This window comes from Miniopterus natalensis, chromosome 18 (assembly GCF_054644295.1).
Source record: "Miniopterus natalensis isolate mMinNat1 chromosome 18, mMinNat1.hap1, whole genome shotgun sequence".
Taxonomy (NCBI): Eukaryota; Metazoa; Chordata; class Mammalia; order Chiroptera; family Miniopteridae; genus Miniopterus; species Miniopterus natalensis.
In genome coordinates, this window is record NC_142098.1 from 23805792 (window position 1) to 23823844 (window position 18053).

Genomic DNA, 18053 nt, shown 5'->3' on the forward strand with positions numbered 1-18053 from the left:
ACTTGGAAATGGAGGGGAAAAGCCCCATCCTGATGCCTGCTGGATCTGCATGCTGTGTTGATCCCTGGCAGTGGACAGTGTCTGCCCTGCTGACCCACTTGGGCACCGTGAAGGATCACCCTCCAGAAGGGCATAGCTGGTGGGTCCAGGGTTGGGAGGCCTCATGCAAAGGGGAGGGTGTCGGGGAGTCCATCCCTCCCCTTCATACATTCCTCCCAACATTCTTGGCCATTACTTGGTCACAGCTCCCCACTGATATTTTGAAACAGATGAATGACTATATAATGTTTTTTTCTTTTTAATTCAGAAACAGAGAAAGGGAAGGAAATAAAAAGTTTGTTTAAATAACTATTGCAGAAAAGGAGATCTGGGCTGGATGCTGGGACCTACCTCTTCCAGAATGGGTATTTATTGTTTTAAACAAAACAAAAAGGAACAACAACAAAAAAGAAATAAATTATTCTGCTCAATACTGTTTGGCATAATTGCATTGTTTTTGTCATCTTCTAAACACTCAAAACAGCCACTTCAGGAAGCATTGAGATGAGGCGGGCAAGAATGGCTGGTGCCTTAGCTCTCTAGAATGGTGGGAGGAGGCCCTGAGAGGCAATTCAACAAAGGCCCGCCCAAATCCACCCCCATTCTTTATTCCACCTACTTTTGGAATTAGGAAGGTACAAACTCAAGCTAAATTCTCAATATATTAACCTTTGGGGGCACCCACTGCCCAGCCCCAACCCTCCTCTAATACCCCCCTGGTTACTATTCCCTCAGCCAGCTGCAGGAACTACACCAATGGCCAGGAGGCTGCTTGGTGGTACCAACTCACTAAGAAAATGGGTGATATTTGTGTTGTCACTGCTGGATAGGGGGTTCCTCTTAGTGGTTTGGAAGCTTCACAGAAGCTCTTTTCCCCTCCTAAACTTCCCTAACCTTTAAGGGTGAAGACCATCGGCAACTTCCTCTAGGGACTTAAGCTGGGTTCAGACGTGCAAGTAGCTTCCAGTTGTAATCCCTTAGTGGTGGTTAGCTTCCCAGCCCATTCCAGAGCTGGAAGTGAAAAGTGAGTTAGAGCAAGAAGGCAGGAGGTGAGCGTGGGGGAGGAGACCCATGGGCAGGGGAGGAGGCATGCAGAGGGGCAAGTCTACTCCTCCCCAGCTAGGCTCCCAGCAATTTCCACGGCCAGCTTAGAATTTTTAAAGAATCTTTGTTGGTCAGCCATACCTGGTAATTTCAGGTTAACTAAATTATGAGCCCAAAGCAAATTCCACCCCCAAGCAAGAGGTTTCCTACTCCTCTTTGGGGTGATATGTGAAGGAAGAAGGTGCATGCACCAGGCAGCCGGGCTCCCCATCTCCAGCCTTCTTTCCCACCTGATGCTCCCTCTCCCTTGAGCCAGCCAAAGACGTGTGTGTGTTTGTGTGTGTGAGGGAGAGGAGGAGGAAGGGAGGGAGACTGAGAGAGACTGAAAGAGAAAAGCAGCAACGCCCCAATCAATCCCAGGGCAAGTTTTGATTTCTTTTTCCAGAGCAAGTAGGCTGGTGAGGAGGCCCAGGGCCTAAGGAGACACTCAAGGTTGTAGCGCAAAGTAGGGGCCAAGGATACACGTGAGTGAGAAGCACCTTACATTTGATGTGAGGGGGCTTCCTTGTCCCCTGCCCAGTTCCTTACACCTGTTCCAGAGTTCGGCCCTAGGCGAATTCTGCCCCCAATCAAAGGGTGAACACGATTCGTTTTCTGGTGAGATACTAAATGCCCTGGTCAGAAAGGCCATTCCATAGGGTGGCCAAAGGCGGGGAGGGGGGGAGGGAGGATGAGGGGACTCACGCGCCCTCTGGATTCTCACTGCATTTCTTTGGTGGGTTGACACCCATCTCAGCCTAAACGATAAGAGAAATGTAGGGTCTAAAATTCTCTCGGAGGCCCGGAGCCTTTTGGGAGAGCTCTGGCTTTTCCTCTGGGTTGGAAGAGCGCTCCCTGGAAACCACCTGGCCCGCCCCTCGAACACCCCGAGGCCACAAGGGACTCCCGCGGAGGGGAGGCCGAGCCGCCGTGACCCGGCCCTCCCCTCCGTTTCCTTCTCGGCGTCCTTGGCGGGGTCAGGCCCGCAAGCGCCTGTGACAGCTCAGACCAAGCCTGAGGAAAACACTTCTTCGAGGACAGAAGCCACCTCTACTCTTTAACAAGCGTGAAACAAAATCCTACCCAAGAGCCTAGGGGAGTGGGGATAGACACCGCCGGTTCGCCTCCGAAGGCCATTGATTGGAGGAGACGGGGCCCAGTGCCGGAAGTTGACTCGTTAAACCGCATGATTGGTTGAGATAAACATAGGCTCCGCCCTACCGCAGCGTTGATTGGTGCCAGGCCCCTAGTCTTGTGATTGGCAGGAGACAGCCGGCGCTCGCTGGGCTGCAGCATGATTGGTCCAGACCGCGGCCCGGTGTCGCCCGGGATTAGGCGCCGCGCTCCTGCGGAGGCGTCCGCCATGGGGCTGGCCTGGAGTCCCCAGCCGGGCTGCGCACCGGCGCCTGGCGGCCGGGCCTGAAGAGTCGCGGCCAGACCTTTCTCAGTTGCCTCGATAGACCTCGATCTTGCTGGCCTTGGCCAGCATGTCGATGATGTGGGCCTCGAAGTCGGCGTCGTGCACGCCGGTCTTCCGGAACTCGCCCGCATACCGGTTATTCTCCCAGTAGTGGTGCCAGTTGCCTCGGCTGTCGGCCCCGAACCCGTACACGTTCACCTGCGGGGGAGGGCGCAGCAGGTCACCTCACGTCGGGGACCGTGGAAGACAGTTCGCGGGAGAGCCTCGGGTCGTACTGGGGGAGGAGAAAGCCGCTGCGACCCGACGACAGCCCGGCAGGCCGGCGGCTAATGGATTCCCAGAGCGCGGGGTGCGCGGGAAGCGGGACGTCAGGCGCCGAGGGAGACGGCTGCTCCCTTCCAGCTGCCCTTCCACCCGTCTGACCCCTAGTTCAACCCTGGCTAACTTCCCGTTGTTGTTTTTTTTAATGGAGCACTTTTAACTTTTAAATGAAGTGATTTCAGATTTGGTAAAAATCATTAAAGTAGTACGTTTGGGAAATGCAGATCCATTCCTAGAAATGGAAGGAAATCAAAACCACATGGTTTCTGCCTACAAAATCACATTCTTCTTGAGGCACCCCTAACCCCTGAGAAGCGCTGCTTTGCCTGTTCCACGGGTCCCACTATTTTACCCCCGGACTGGGCTACCCACCTCATCACACACATGCAGGGCAAAGAAGAGCACCAGCATCCCTGTAGAAGGGTACCGCCCATGATGCTCTGTCCACCTGTCGTGGATGTACTTGAAGAAGGCTGGGTTGTAGATCTGGACCTGGGAGGAGAAAATAGGACAGGTACATGAGGGGTTTGGGGGGCCTGGAGACTCAGGCCAGGCTCTGAGCAGCTTCTGCAAGTTTCTCCATGCTTGCCCTTGGACCCATTCATCTGTGTTCCCTGGTTCCTTGCAGCCTCTGTGGAGGTCAGGCATACCAGCAGTTGGGGACACCGAAGGTCCTGGAAGGGCACTAGGGGACACCTGAGCCACAGGACCAGGCACACCAGGAGTCAGATCTATACTGTTTCCATTGAGGTGGGAATAATGAAGGGGGTGGAGGAGGGAGCTTACCTTTTCTTTGTCTACTCGAAGAAAGGACTTCACTGGGGCATAGGTACTGCAAGCAAACAAACAAACAAAACATTTAGATGGCTTTGTGGGACCCAGGGATGCCTTTCCTCCTGCTCAAGCCTGAGTGATGACAGCCTCACAACAAGCCCCCCTGCTTCCAGACTGCTCTCCCACACCACATGACTGCAGTACCTCCCTCAGAAACCTTCAATGGCTCCCCATGCCCTTCAAGATAAAATAAGGATGTTTAATTAGACATGCATCGGGGCCTTCCATATTCCAGCCCCAACTTTTTTCCCCCACAACACTCTGATGTGAACTCTCCACAGGGTGGGTTCGCTGATCATCTCAAACTTTTTATCATCTCAAATGATAAAAAGCTTTGATAATATGATACCATGTGTGTGCTCTTACCAGTGCCCACACTGACCCTCTCGCTAATCTCACATTTGGCACAAATCCCTCCTTCCTCCTTATTAGCCAGCCCTGACACCCATAACCTACATTACCTTTTCTAATCCCTTTTAAATCTATGGGATTTAAACTCTATAGCATTTATTTTAGCTTTTATGTCTCCCAAACATAAAATCAGGACACTAACTTATACTTCTGTGTTCAAAAATATGTGATAACAATAGGCAAAAGGTGGAGACAACCCAATTGTTCATCACTGGGCGACTGGATAAAACAAAATGTAGTATGTACATTCAAGGGAATACTATTTAGCCTTTAAAATGAATGAAATCCTGACACATGCTACAACATGGATGAACCTTAAAAACATTATGCTAAGTTAAATAAGTCAGATATAAAAGGACAAACACTACATAATTCCACTTATATGAAATACCTAGAATAGTCTAACCATACAGACAGAATGGTGATTATCAGGGGTGGGGAAAGGGGTGAGATGAGGAGTTACTCTTTACTGGCCACAGAGCTTCCATTTGAGATGATAAAGTTCTGAGATGGGTAGTGGTGATGTCTGCACAATAATGTCAATGTACTTTATGCTACTGAACGGTATGGTTGAAATCGTAAATTTTAAGTTACACACATTTTGCACACACACAAATACCACTGTAAGGCAGTGTTTACCTTGGAGGTATAGGAAATGGGGGTGATAGCTAAAGTATACAGGGGTATCTTTAGATCTTTAAAGGTTTTCCTCTTTAGAACATGGAAGTGTTCTAAAATTAATTGTGGTGATGATTATACAACTCTGAATAGACTAAAAGCAATTCAATTGTACACTTTAAAATATATCTTATTTTATTTCAAAAAGAGGAAGGGAGAGGGAGAGAGAGATGGAAACATCAATGATGAGAGAGTCATTGATCGGCTGCCTCCTGCAAGCCCCCCACTGGGGATTGAGCCCGCAATCCGGGCATGTACTCTGACTTGGAATCAAACAGCAATCTCCTGGATCATAGGTCAATGTTCAACCGCTGAGCCACGCTGGCCGGGCAAATTGTACACTTTAAATATGTGAATTGTATGGTATGTGAATTATATCTCAATAAAGCTATTAAAAAATATATTTGGTTAGCCCTGGCCAGTGTGGCTCACTTGGCTGGGCATCATCCTGGAAACCAAGAGGTTGCTGGTTTGATTCCCAGTCAGAGCACATGCCTGGGTTGCAGGCTTGATCCCTGGAAGGGGGCGTGCAGGAGGCAGCCAATCAGTGTTTCTCTCTCACACTGATGTTTCTCTCTCTCTTTCCCTCCCCCTTCCCCTCTCTCTAAAAATCAATAAAAATCTTTTTAAATAATATACTTGGCTAATTGAATTTCCTGTGACTGGGCAACTGCTCCCGAAGAAAATTCTCAGAAGGCAGAGCTCCCACAGTCAGGAACCACCTCCTGGAAAGAACACCAAAACCAGATTGTTCTTTCCACACCTTTCCATCACCAGTATGCTGGCTGTCACCATGGAGGAATTGACAACATGTTTGGTCCTTAGCTAATGTACCATTTGGGCCCCTTCCTACAATTGCCTCCCTCCTCACCCACCCCTCTTGACCAAAATATTCAGTAAAAGGAACCCTAAGATCCAGTCCCCAGGAAGACTCCTCCCGGGGGGGGGTCCTGTCAAACATATTGCACTCCCAGTCAGCAGGGCAGCTCACAATCGAATCTGCCCTGTGGACAGAGCGCTGGCGATCCACAACAGGTCCAGGGCCTTGAAGGGCACCAACACAAAGCTGACGTTGGCAGGCAGGTTCTTGGCACTCTCAGGGTACATGAAGTGGTGGGTGGTTCGGCTGCCAACATCTTGCTCAAAGCCCACAGTTGGGGCCTGATTCATTCTGCAGGGACAAGAGGTTGACATGAGAAGAAAATGTCATCGAAATTGGTACAAGATTTTTAGAGGACAATTTGGTGCAAGCCATCAAAAATATAAATGAATGTACACTTTGATCCAGCAATTCCATTTCCAGAAACCCAGCCTATAAAAATAGGTGCATAAGTGTGCAAAGACATGTATACAGTGATATTCAATGCAACGTCACAATAGTGAAAAGCAGAATCAATCAAACAATAAAGAACTGGTTTATACATTTGGCCCATTCAAATAATGGAATACCATGTGACCATCAGAATGAATGAAGTAGATTTTACATGTACTGGTAAGAAGTCCAAGAGCTATTCAGTGAAAAAACCAAGTGGTGTCAGGTATCCCACTTATTTCCTTATAATTATCTCTCGAATCACTACTGTGTGCAGCAAGAGGGAATTACAACACAGAAAAGGAAAACTTAAAATTTGGTAGTGTGTGTCCTGGCCGGTGTGACTGAGTTGGCTGAGCATCATCCTGTGCACCAAAAGGCCGCCGGTTCGATTCACAGTCAGGGCACATGGGCTCGACACCCGGTAGTGGGTGTGCAGGAAGCAGCCTATCGGTGGGCTCAGAAGACATTAGGAGGAGGAGGCATTTAGGTGGGTAGAGCCATCATCTCACTGTAACTCAGCTTGACCCTCCCAGTAGGGTCTTACATTGGCCCTGCTTTCAAGAAGGGAGGCCTCCCCACTGGTTCCAAACCAAGATATGCCTATGAGCAGAGTCGCCTCCACTGCTAACTGGCTCCCTATCAGTAGACAGCCAATTACCATCTGGGTCACCCCTTCCACAAATTGATTCTGGGGTCCACTGCAACATGCCACATTTCCTAGCCTGGTCCCTGTGAGGGAACATGTGTGAATTCCTTTCTGCAGCCTGGCCTAACCGGGTGCCACCCAGGTGTCATAGCAAGCAGCCAAGCCTTTTTTCTTGTCGGTTCTTTTTTCTTGTGCTGCTACCCTGGAGCTGCCCAACCATCACCGAGGTGTAGATGGCAGGGCAAGAGAGGCAGGGACTTCATGCCGTCTAGAGCATTTCCCTGGACTTCCCAAGTGTTCCAGGGCTTCACTGGGGTGATGGACACTTTATTCCCCAATCTCAGCCACTGTCTCTAGGTAAAGAGAGGCCCCTCTTCAGCTACCAGCTTGCCTCCCTTGCATTCTGGGTGCCAACAATTGGACGATGGGGAGAATCTCAGGTGCCTCTGGGTTTCGGGATGGGGCTTAGCATCTCCCTCCCCTATACGCCACCATTCTCAACATAAGAAGGATTTTGCAAGGAATGTGGAAAGCCTCAGAGACATATTGCTGCCTTGGTGTTGCTATGGAGACAACAACAGTTTCTAAGACAAAGCCCTTTCTTCCTCCTCCTGGGAAACCTGGTCCTTCTGCAACGCTCATCCTAAGAGATACTTTGTGAAAACTGGGCATTTCAGTATCTTATTCTTAAGGACTCTTCCTCCAAGGAATGGGACAGCATTTCTTGTCCCCAAGTATAGTGAAAAAGTCAGAAAACCGGTTCAGAGCAGAAGGAGCAGCCCATGCTCAGCTCACAAGTCCATTCTTAGTATCTGTCCACCCCCAGACTTCTTACACTATGTCTGTCTGGAACAAATGCCCACCCAACCCTTCTGTCCTCAAGGCTGGACACTAATGTGTTGAATGAGTAAGCCCCCACATAATCTAAACCTTGCGACATAAAGGACAGCAGTCCAGAGCAAGCACCAGACAGCTTCTGCCTAGGATATCCCTCTTCTGGGAATCTTCTGGGAGAAATCACCTGTGACCATTAAGCAAGATGCTGGTTTGATTTGGGTCCCTCACCCCTGCCGCAACTACTAAGGAAACCAGGCAGGTAGGAGGGCCTCTGATGGGAGTTTTCACCAGCAGCCAGTCAGGAGTCTAGTTTCAGCTCTTTTCAGAGTAATTCAGAGTTGGAAACTGAGTACAGGCCTCAAGTAAAGTCTTGAATGAGAATTCTGCCTCCCCATTCACCCCAACAAAGGTGAGAACCTATCACAGAAGGTTCTGGGTGTTAGAGACCTATAGCAACCCCAGCAGCTGGCAACTCCTACACTGCCAGACAAGGCTAAGGAGTCCAGTCCCCCCCTCCTGGGCCTCCCCTCAGGCTCTCCGTGGCTCACCTCATGATGAAGTTGTGCCCGTCCACATCTGGCCCGTAGCCAGAGCCCCGCAGGTTGCCGGAGTTCCCCACCACTGCACAGCGCCGGCACTGCTGGGGGTCCCGGAAACGGTAGGGGTTCTCGCCTGGTACTATCTGGAACAGCTTCTCCAGCACCTCATTAGTGTTGTGTGACTTGAACTGGGGCTGCAACATCTGTAGAGGGGAGGAGAAGGGAGTGGGTGTGAGCAGGGAGGGGCTCCTGCCTGCCTCCCCTCCCCTGATCCTCCGGTGTCTAAGCCACACACAGGACTCCTAATCAGGCTGTCAGGGAGCAGGAATTCTCTGAGCAGTGATGACCCTCCACTTAACAACAGTAAAGTCTCCCTTCAAGCTACTCTGATGCACTGGAGGGGGCTCAGAGGTCAGGGAACATTCTCCAGGGACCTGTAGGCCTGTGCCAGGAGCAGAGAAACTTCTCGGGTGGGCTTCTCATGCATGAAGAGGCCCCTGCTCAGCTGTCCCCTCAGGGCAGCTGTGAGTCATATAAAGAGGTCCTTTTCAGGTGCAGGTAATGTGGAAAGTCCCGCTGAGCTGCCGAAGCTCTTTCCAAGTCAGTCTACAGGGGATGCCCCGGGAACTCGGCCTGCAGTCTGGGGGTGACAGAAGCTACGCGGGGCAAAATTCCCTGGATACGTGAAGCTACTCCCTGAGCCCTCCGGGGAAGGTAGAGAAGCACAGAAATTCTTTCAATGCCAGAAGAGCCAGAATGAAACTGGTTCCCTGCATGTTTCACCACCAGTTATGGTGAAAAACACAAAATGAGGTCCAGGCAGCACTTAAATGCCTACAGAGCCAGGCAAGTGACACACAAGAATGCCGTCGCAGGTGGGACCTATGGCAAACAGGAGGCTCCATCCATCAATAAGGGGCAACTTCAGTCAATTGTTGTCATGTGGGATTGTGAGCCCAGAAGGACCAAGTTTTAAAATTTTTCAAGAAAAGTTGAAAATATGGATTTCATGTGAAATATTCTGATTCATAAATGCTGACAACAGATGCAAATATTTGAAAAACATTGAGTGGGCTGGCCTTGGTCCACAGGCCACCAATTGGTAAGGTCAAACCAGGGCTTTAAAATGTCCTGTGGCCTGAGCTGTAATACCTAAGGTTTGTGGCAGAGCAGAAGTTGCTCAGGGGACAGAATACATAGAGGGGGTGGGGTGGGCCAGCTTCTCTGCCTCTTCTGAGCACAGAAAAAGGACTCTTGGGAACAAGAACACGAACTCAGTCTGGAGAGGGAGCTTAGTTCTGAGACGAGAATTCCTAAATTCATGGTTACAGAGGATAACTGGGGGGGGGGGGGGGGGGAGGCAGGGGAAAATCGACTTCTGCTACGTCTCAGCTGAGGAACATGCTTGGTGCTTAAACAGCCCCGAGTTCCAACCCTGTGGGCAAGAGGCCTGGCCAGCCCAATAGGTCTAGCTCTGTCCGCAGTCCTGTTCTGGCCCTAGGTGGCCACCACTGGAACCCGGGAACCCTGTTGTCATGGTCCTCACTTCTCACCATTTTCTCACTTGGACCACTTCTCTCATCTGTGTCACCTGCCTGGCCCAGTAGGCATTTCTGTTCTATGCTTGGCCCCTATAGGCACTAGAGAATATTAGATCTCTCTCCTTCCAGGCCAAAGCTCACTCTGCCCTTCAGATTCTGCGATCCTAGTAGTTGGCTCTGGTTCAATGGGCCTCTTGCTTTGTCGAGACTCTAGGGGTCAGAAGACAGACAGCCGAAATCCAAGAGGGGGCTCTAAGAGTGACCCTTAAATGGGGTGGTGGGGCAGATCCCTGGAGAGGAACAGCAAAGGTAGGCAGCAGGCGCCATGGCTCTCTTACCATCCACCACCTCTGGACATCAGGGGGCAGATCCATGTTCTCTCGGGTCCATACAGGGGAAATGTTGCTGTCGAAGTGGCTGTCAAACCAGTCAGAGGCACCGGCGTCGCCCATGCAGTGGCGGCAGGCACAGCTCTTGCCACTGAGCCCCTCTTTGCTGAGGCGCTGCAGGCCAGCATAGCCAGGCACCAGCTTCACCCGGTGGGTGCCCCCCAGGGCCCCCGAGTCCAGATAGGGCAGGGTGGACATGCTGTGGTGCGAGTACGTGAAAAGCAGTGACATGATGAACACCAGCAGGAAGGCCACGGAGAGGAACCACACCCGCAGGGAGCACTTCATGGTGCGAAGCCCTGGGAGGCTGGGCCACCAGCCCGGCGGGTAGCCGGGTATCACTGTGGCCACTCCTTCCCCAGCCTACTAGCAGGCCAGCCACAGCGTAGCCTGCCTATTCTGGGGCATAAAGGCGTGTGCTGCAGAGGGGACAGCAGCAGGGGTCCCAGGCCACGCTCTCTCTCAAGCTAAGGAGAAAGCACGTGGGCAGGAGTGGCTCCCCTGTCCCTGAGCCACTTGGGCTCCTGCTTCTGGCTTCATTGGGTCTCTCTGTCACTAGCTGGGCCACAGATGCTCTGCCTCTCCCGCTGCCCTGACAAGAGGAAGGTCAGTCCATCCCAGCTGTCTAGTCCATTGGGGTTGCAGGCTGCCAGCTCTGGGGACCCCCCTCTTTGGTGGCTTGAAATGGTCCAGTCTGGAGAAGTTGGGGTCCTTGTGGTTCATGAGCAGATGCTGAGGCAGCCCCTCGTCCCCTGCAGCAGGGAAGCCCTTGAACCCCAATCACAACAGAGAACATGTGGGCTTCGAGCAGCCTTGATTCCATGCAAGAGGCATCCACCCCTCAGATGGTCTCCCTGGCCCAACCCCTCTGCCAGGGGAAGGGAGCCAGGCCCCAACCCTGAGAGAAGAAACCAGGATGCTCTGTGGGTGTCACAAAACTGTGCTGCAGAGACCAAGATCCTCCTTGCATTAGGTTCTGTCCTTCTGCTTCCCATCGAAGTATAGGCCCCTTCTCCAGATGGTCACAGCCCCAACTGCAGTTTTATAAGGCGTTGTAGAGCTCCTGCTGCAATGGAGTCCTCTGGGGCCTGAGCACAGCTGCTGCTCAGCAGGGTGCTGCTTTGAACGAAGTCTGGGTCATCTGGGTCAGCAGAGTGTGTGCCAAGCTCCCAGCCAGGGCCCAGGCCTCCTTCCTGGTGCTGCTGGCCTTGACTAAGAGGCTGCTCTGCCCATCCCCGCTCCCCAGAGGCCAGCCGTTCTGCTGTCCTGCCGTCTTGCTGTTAGCTCCTGCTAGCAGTAATCCCCTGGCAGGTTCTCCTCACTTGTCAGGTGCCGGGCTGCCCCAGCATGACCCTGAAATTGCAGAGAGAAAAAATAATGTGCAGATAAAATTGCACATGTGCACACACGTTCTCCCCCAGCTCTGCCCCCCAAGTCCCTGAGGGGATAACACCGGCAGTAGAGGCAATGCCCACTTAACCAAACATAAACAAAAGAAAGGGCTCTCGCCTCTATCCACAGATAGCATTGCTCTCCTCACCTGGGACCTCAAAGGATGAGATTAACCTATCATCCTCTTATTAGCCAGAAGGTAAACAAGGACAGAAAGTGATTTCCCTAGAGTCACATGACAAGTCACTGCAAGAACCAGGTTTAGAAAGTTCCTAGTCCAGTTTCCCTTACAGGGCCCCCCCAACCTACCCCCAGGAATGCGCTCACCAAGGCCCAAGATTCATGTTGGCCTTCCTCAGCTCCCTGCCTGTTTCCTGTAAGGCTGTACAGAGTCCTTTTATTTCCTTGTGGCCTGTGGAACAAATTTATAATAAACTCTTAATAGAATTTTTTTTAAGTTCCTAGTTCAGGTATGTGAGGTTAATTTCAGGTGAAACTTAATTGAAAAATATCCCAGAAAAGATTTCAGGGGACGGAGGATATGACTCCATCCTGGTGTTCTCTTACCCTCTGATGCCTGTAAGAAGCCCCTCCAAGTAAAGCAGGGGGCTGGGCCTGAGACCTGAAATGAAATTTGCCCTCTTCTCTCTTGAACTGGATTATAGATGAGGTATTCCTTTGTTAACTGAGTGAACCATTAACAATCCTTCCAGCTCTGGTGTCAGGGAGAGAGCATGACAGTGTCTGAACACAGGATGCCAGGTTCAGCACCACCACCACCCAGCCCTCTGGGCTTTGTCTTCATCTGTTATGAATGAAATGAATGCCAGGGTCCCTGGGGGCTCTGACAGCCTGAGGCCCTGTGCTGCCCTGGCTGGCAAGAGCAGGGACAAGAGGCCACTTGCCAGTGGTTTGAGGCTCAGCCCTAAGGAAAGGTCCCTGAATCCATGCCATATGCAAAGGAGCTGGGACAGGGTCAAGGACAATGCTGACAGTGGAGCCTCTAGGCCCTGGCCCCAACACCAAGAGGATTACTCAATCCTGGCTACCTGCCTCTCCCCGTCAGCTCCTATCTAAATCTGGCTGTCCCAGTTCTGACCTGACCCCTGGGCCTCACATCCCTTGCTGAAAGCTCCAGCTCCAGCACTTCCAAGGTCCTCTGGCTGCTGCCTGCAGCTGCAGAGAAGGCCTCTCCGACAATGTGTTCAAGAACCCCAGCTGTCCCTTTGTGGCAGTTCAAATTTCTTGGATCAAGCCAAACCACAAAGCCATCAGGGAATGGAACCAACATGTTGCAATAACAATTCGGGGGGGGGGGGGTGTGGAGTGGGGGGAAGACAATGATTACAGATGTGAAGGAACTTGCATAAGGTCACGACCTCAAGAATGGAGGTGAGATCTGAGTCCAGGTCTATGTGGTCCAAAGCCTGTGACTGGCCAGGGCACAGAAAGAGGCCCATGAGCTCTCTAAACTACTCAGGGGCTCAGGGGTGAGAGACAAGGAGACAAAGAAGCTGGATTCCCTGGGTCAAGAGTGAAGCTTCCCCCACAAGCCTCACCCAGGGCTTCTGGCTCTCATCCTCAGGGGGGCCAGCAACACTAGCTCCCATGTGCTCCTTTTAACTCTCTACTGCCGTCTGACAGGCCCAATTCCAGGCATGAAATTGTCTGAATGGTCTGTTGATAGGAAGCCAGGTCGTTGCCTCTTCCAGTTCCCCCTTTGCCCATTTCCACACCCAACATCTAAGGAAGAGAATTTGGTTTTACAGGGTCCTGCTCCCAGCATCCCGTGACCTGAGGAGGGTCAGCTGTGAGGCAGGTGGCCATGGGAGGCGGTGACTTTCCAGGATGAGCAAGGGATGGGAGCGAGCGGCCTTACTGGGGAGACCTGGTTTCTGGTGGGCAGCCCACTGTGGCCACTGAAGGCAGGGGCTGGGTTGGAGCTGGCACAGGAGGCTCTAAAGGAAACATCCTCCCTCAGGGATGTCAGAACTCTTTGGGATCCTAACTCAATGAAGGGGCACCTGAGGTAACTGACTGCCTTGATGGGGACAGGAAAAGCCCTAGTTTCAACAATGTGTTTGGAAAGAGCACAGAAGTAGAGTAGCCGGCAAAAGCCCTAGTTCTGGGAACCCCATAACCAGGCTGTCCCTGGAAGCCTGAGCTGCTCAATTTGCACTGAGTGCAAACGGAGGTGCAGGGTTGTTGCTAACTGGGACTAAAAAAGATCAGAGGTCCCCAGACTTGCATTAAAATCCCCAGAAGTCTTTCACTGCTGACCCTCACTAAGTGCTTTTACATATCTTGTTTTCTTCTGGGAACTCCCCATCCCTCCAGGTGCCCACTGCCTAATTCTGATTTCTTCTACTACCTGTAATGTTCTAAATAAACTTTCTCTTATCACTTGAAAGAGAAAATTAAGTATTTAAAATCAAAGGCCACTTCTTAGGTCTCATTTAGTTTATTCCATTCATTTGTATTAAGTGTACCTTTTTCTAATGTCTTAACAACTTTATCAAGAAACAAGTCAAAACTGTGAAAATACCTGTTAATACTCAACATATTTTTACAGACTTTTGTTCTATGATGCAAAGATATTTTTAATTTAAACACCAATTAACTTATCAAAGGTGATTACAAAGTGCTGTTGCAGGGAAATTACAGGGAGCCATAAGTGAACAAGGGGTGCAAAGGGCTCCGGGAGGAACAAGACTGACCTGTTAAAAACAGCAAAGCAGGAAGAGTGTCGGAGAGGAACAGGCGGGCCACAGAGGGTGCTGAAGGTATTAGGATCTATTATGAATCAGATGGGAGGGGTTTTTTTGAGAACAGGTGTCGTGGCCTGATGTATATTTTATTTTTATTATTTTTTAAAATTGTTCACCCATTTATATTACTTTTTTTTTTCAATCCTCACCTGAGGAAATTTTTTCCACTGCTTTTCAGAGAGTGGAATGTGGGGAGGGAGAGAGGGAGAGAGAGAAACATCAATGTGAAAGAGACACATCGATTGGTTGCCTCCTGCTCATGCATGGACTGGGGCCAGGATTGAGCCCGCAACCGAGGTATGTGCCTTTGGCGGCAATCGAATCCAGGACCCTTCAGTCTGAGGACCGACGCTCTAACCACTGAGCCAAACCAGCCAGGGCGGTCTGATGTATATTTTAAAATGAACCCTTGGAGCAAATGTTTTAAAACCAACAGTACTAAGAGTTTGGAAAGGATGTGGAATATTAAAAACACTCATGTACTCACCACTGATGGGAAAATAAATAAATACAATGCTTTGGAAGATAATCTGGCATTATGTAATTAAGACATGAGTATATCCCAGTAGCATGTGGTTTTTTTGTGTTTGTTTGTGTGTGTGTGTGTGTGTGTGTGGTTTTTTAAAAGAGGAACTAAAAAGCATCTTTCTCACAGAAAATGTTGCCACTGGAAAGTTTGTGACTGGAAAGTTTTCGAATGGTTTCTCACCCAAAGACTGAGTAGTTAGAACCACTGAATTACGATTCTATGAACACCTGTAAGTTCAGCCTGCTTGTCATACTAGGCAGGTTTAAAGCTCAAATTGAACCCTGACAACAGGTTGGATATACTGTTTCATTTCCCCTCAAATCGCACCCCCACTTGGGACGATCTATTTTTCTGAATAAGGTTTCATTTGTATATAATAACATGCAGAAATCTTTCCACATAGAGCTTGATGAATTTCCACCTATGTGTACATCTATGTAAAATACGGAGCATTTCCATCAGCCCAGAAAGTTCCCCGTGCTCCTTTCCAGTCAATACCCACCACTCCACTACTTTTCTGGGTTCTGAAACCATAGATTCGATTTTACTTGCTCTTGAACCTATATAAACACATATTATGTACTCTTGTGTCTGGCTCCTTTTGCCCAGAGCAATGTTTTAGAGATTCATCCAGTAGTTTGTGTCCATCAGCAGTTTGTTCTTTTCCATGTCTGGACATTTGAATTGTTTCCAGTTTTGGTTCTTTAAGAATAAAACTGCCATGAACTTCTTGTGCAAGTCCTTTTGTGGACACACCCTCTCATAGCCCTTGGAAAACACCTGAAAGTGGAGTTACTAGATCATGGGGTAGTTGTATGTTTAACTTTACTATAAATTACCATATAGTTTTTATTTATTTTTACTTTAAAAAAATATATATATATCTTTTTTTATTTCAGAGAGAGGAAGGGAGAGGGAGGGAGGGAGGGAGAGAGAGAGAGAGAGAAACATCAATGATAAGAGTCATTGATTGGCTGCCTCCTGCACACCCCCTAGTGGGGATGGAGCCTGAAACCCAGGCATGTGCCCCAACCAGGAATCGAACCTTGATCTCCCGGATCATAGGTGGATGCTCAATCACTGAGCCACGCCAGCCGGGCTACCATATAGTTTCCTACCATGGTTGTAGCATTTAACACTTCCACTAGTACCGTATAAGAGTTCCATTTGTTCCATGCCTCGATATTTTCTATCTTTTTAATTTTAGACATCCTAGTGGGGATATAGTAAACTCTGGTATTTCTACCACCAGGTACATAATGAACATGTGCACAAAGAGACGTAAACAAACGCTCATGATGGCACTGGGTAAGAGCTGAAAACTGCAGACAAGACAAATGTCCATCAGAAAAGAATGGATAACCTGTGGTACATTCAAGTCCTATAGTAAAATTGAATGAAGGCCAGTTTTAGACCTCGACAGGATGAATATGACCAAAAAACTATTATGTTGAGGAAAAAAAATAAGTCATGAAAAAATGCCTAAAGTATGAGTTCATTGAAAGTTCAAAAGTACCCAAAGACAAGTAAGAAATTGTTCAGGCCTCTATACATAGATGATAAAATGATAAAATCAAGAATACAAAGCCAAATTCAGGAAATTCCCTCTGGAGGAGAAGGAAGGTAGATACCATCAAGGAGGGGCCTACAGAGGCTTCAGAAGTATTGGGTAAGGTACTGGGTACAGAGAAATTTTTATTCTTATTCTTTAAACAGTATATATGTGCCTTGCCGGGTGTGGCTCAGCAGTTGAGCATCAACCTAGGATCCAGGAGATCGATGTTTGATTCCGGGTCAGGGCACATGCCAGGGTTGCAGGCTCGATCCCCAGTTGTGGGCGTGCAGGAGGCAGCCGATCAAAGATGACTCTCTCTCATTGATGTTTCTATCTCTCTCTCCCTTTCCCTTCCTCTCTTTGAAATCAATACATATTTTAAAAAAAGAAAAGAGTATCTATGTGACATGTAAGATGTTGAATGTGTGTTGTCTTTCATAATAAAATATAATTTTATTTTTTTCTTAGGTTAAAACATTTTTTACTAAAAGATCACTCTGGCTGCTGTAGGAGCCTAGCAGGGAGACCAGAGAGGAGCTCCTATAATATCCCAGGCAGTGAAGGTCGTGAGAAGTGGTTGGATATATTCTGAAGGGATTAACTCACAGGCAGGAATGGGATAAGGGGAGGGAGAGGAAGGCAGGGTGACACAGAAGCTTGTGACCTGAGCAACCTGGAGAGAGGGGTGGCATTTGCTCATACAGAAAAGACAAGAAAGGAATGGGTTTGGGTGGAAAAAAGCAACAGTTCTGTTTGTGGTAGATTAAATTTGAAATGCCCTTTAGACGCCACATGGAAATGGCAAGAGGAAATTGGACACACAAATCTGAGGCTTATGGATGAGGCCAGAGCCAGAAGGATACGTCTGAGAGTCATCAGAGTACAGTTTATTTTTAAAACTACAGGAACAGAAGGAATTATCTACAGAGGGTCTGACATAGATAAGAGAAGGTGGCCCGGGAGATAGCCCTGGGGTACTCCAGTGTCTAGAAGCGGAAGCCAATTATTTAAAAAAAAAAAAAAAATTTAAGCAAAATTTAATAAATAAATAAATAAATAAAAACTTTAAAAAATAGAAGAGGAAGCCAGTAGAGAGAAAACAGGAAAGAAATGGCCAGTTAAGTAGGGGGGAAACCAGCCTTGTGTCTGGGAAGCCAAGAAAAGACAGTGTTTCAAGAATGAAGGAGAATTCGCTGTGTCAAATTTTTCTGAAACAGAAAGATGTGACTGAGAACTGGCTGTTCTGTGGCTACATGGAGGTCAGAGGTGACCTTCACAATGGCTGACCCAGAGTATGGTGGGGGTGAAAACCTGGCTGGACGAGAAATGTCCAACAAGCAGATGAAAAGACGCTCGACATCACTAGCTATCAGGGAAACAGAAATTAAGACCACATCAGATGTCACTTCCCAACCACTAAGATGGCTATAATCGAAGAGATATTAACAAGCGTTGGTGAGGAACGCTCATACATTGCTGGTGGGATTATTAAATGGTGCTTTCACTTTGGCAAACAGTCTGGCAGTTTCTCAAAAGGTTAAACATAGTTATTACCATATGGCCCAGCAAGAGAAAACATATGTCCGCACAACAACATGTATGCAAGTGGCTATCAGCAGCATTATTCATATTAGCTCCAATGTCAAAACAACTCAATGTTCCATCAACTGATCGAGTGTGGTCTATCCATACAATGGAATCTTACTCAGCTCCAAAAAGGAATGAAGTACTGTCTGGCCGGCGTGGCTCAGCAGTT

The 18053-nt window shown here is 48.9% G+C and overlaps 1 protein-coding gene across 2 annotated transcripts in view; it reads right to left on the reverse strand.

Moving 5' to 3' along the window:
* Positions 1-282: 282 nt before the first annotated feature.
* ST3GAL2 (ST3 beta-galactoside alpha-2,3-sialyltransferase 2) overlaps positions 283-18053 on the reverse strand; it is a 42549-nt gene continuing 24778 nt past the window's right edge. The window contains exons 2-8 of one of the 2 annotated variants that reach the window (XM_087827363.1): positions 11773-11857; positions 10003-11406; positions 8133-8326; positions 5778-5957; positions 3650-3695; positions 3236-3355; positions 283-2740 (exon numbers count right to left, since the gene is read on the reverse strand). In XM_087827363.1, the coding sequence (XP_087683489.1) occupies positions 2567-2740; positions 3236-3355; positions 3650-3695; positions 5778-5957; positions 8133-8326; positions 10003-10341 (1053 nt within the window). In that variant the 5' untranslated portion in view covers positions 10342-11406; positions 11773-11857 and the 3' untranslated portion in view covers positions 283-2566. Of the gene's footprint in view, positions 2741-3235; positions 3356-3649; positions 3696-5777; positions 5958-8132; positions 8327-10002; positions 11407-11772; positions 12047-18053 lie in introns of those variants that run through there. The other variant, XM_016196459.2, reaches the window with a different exon arrangement.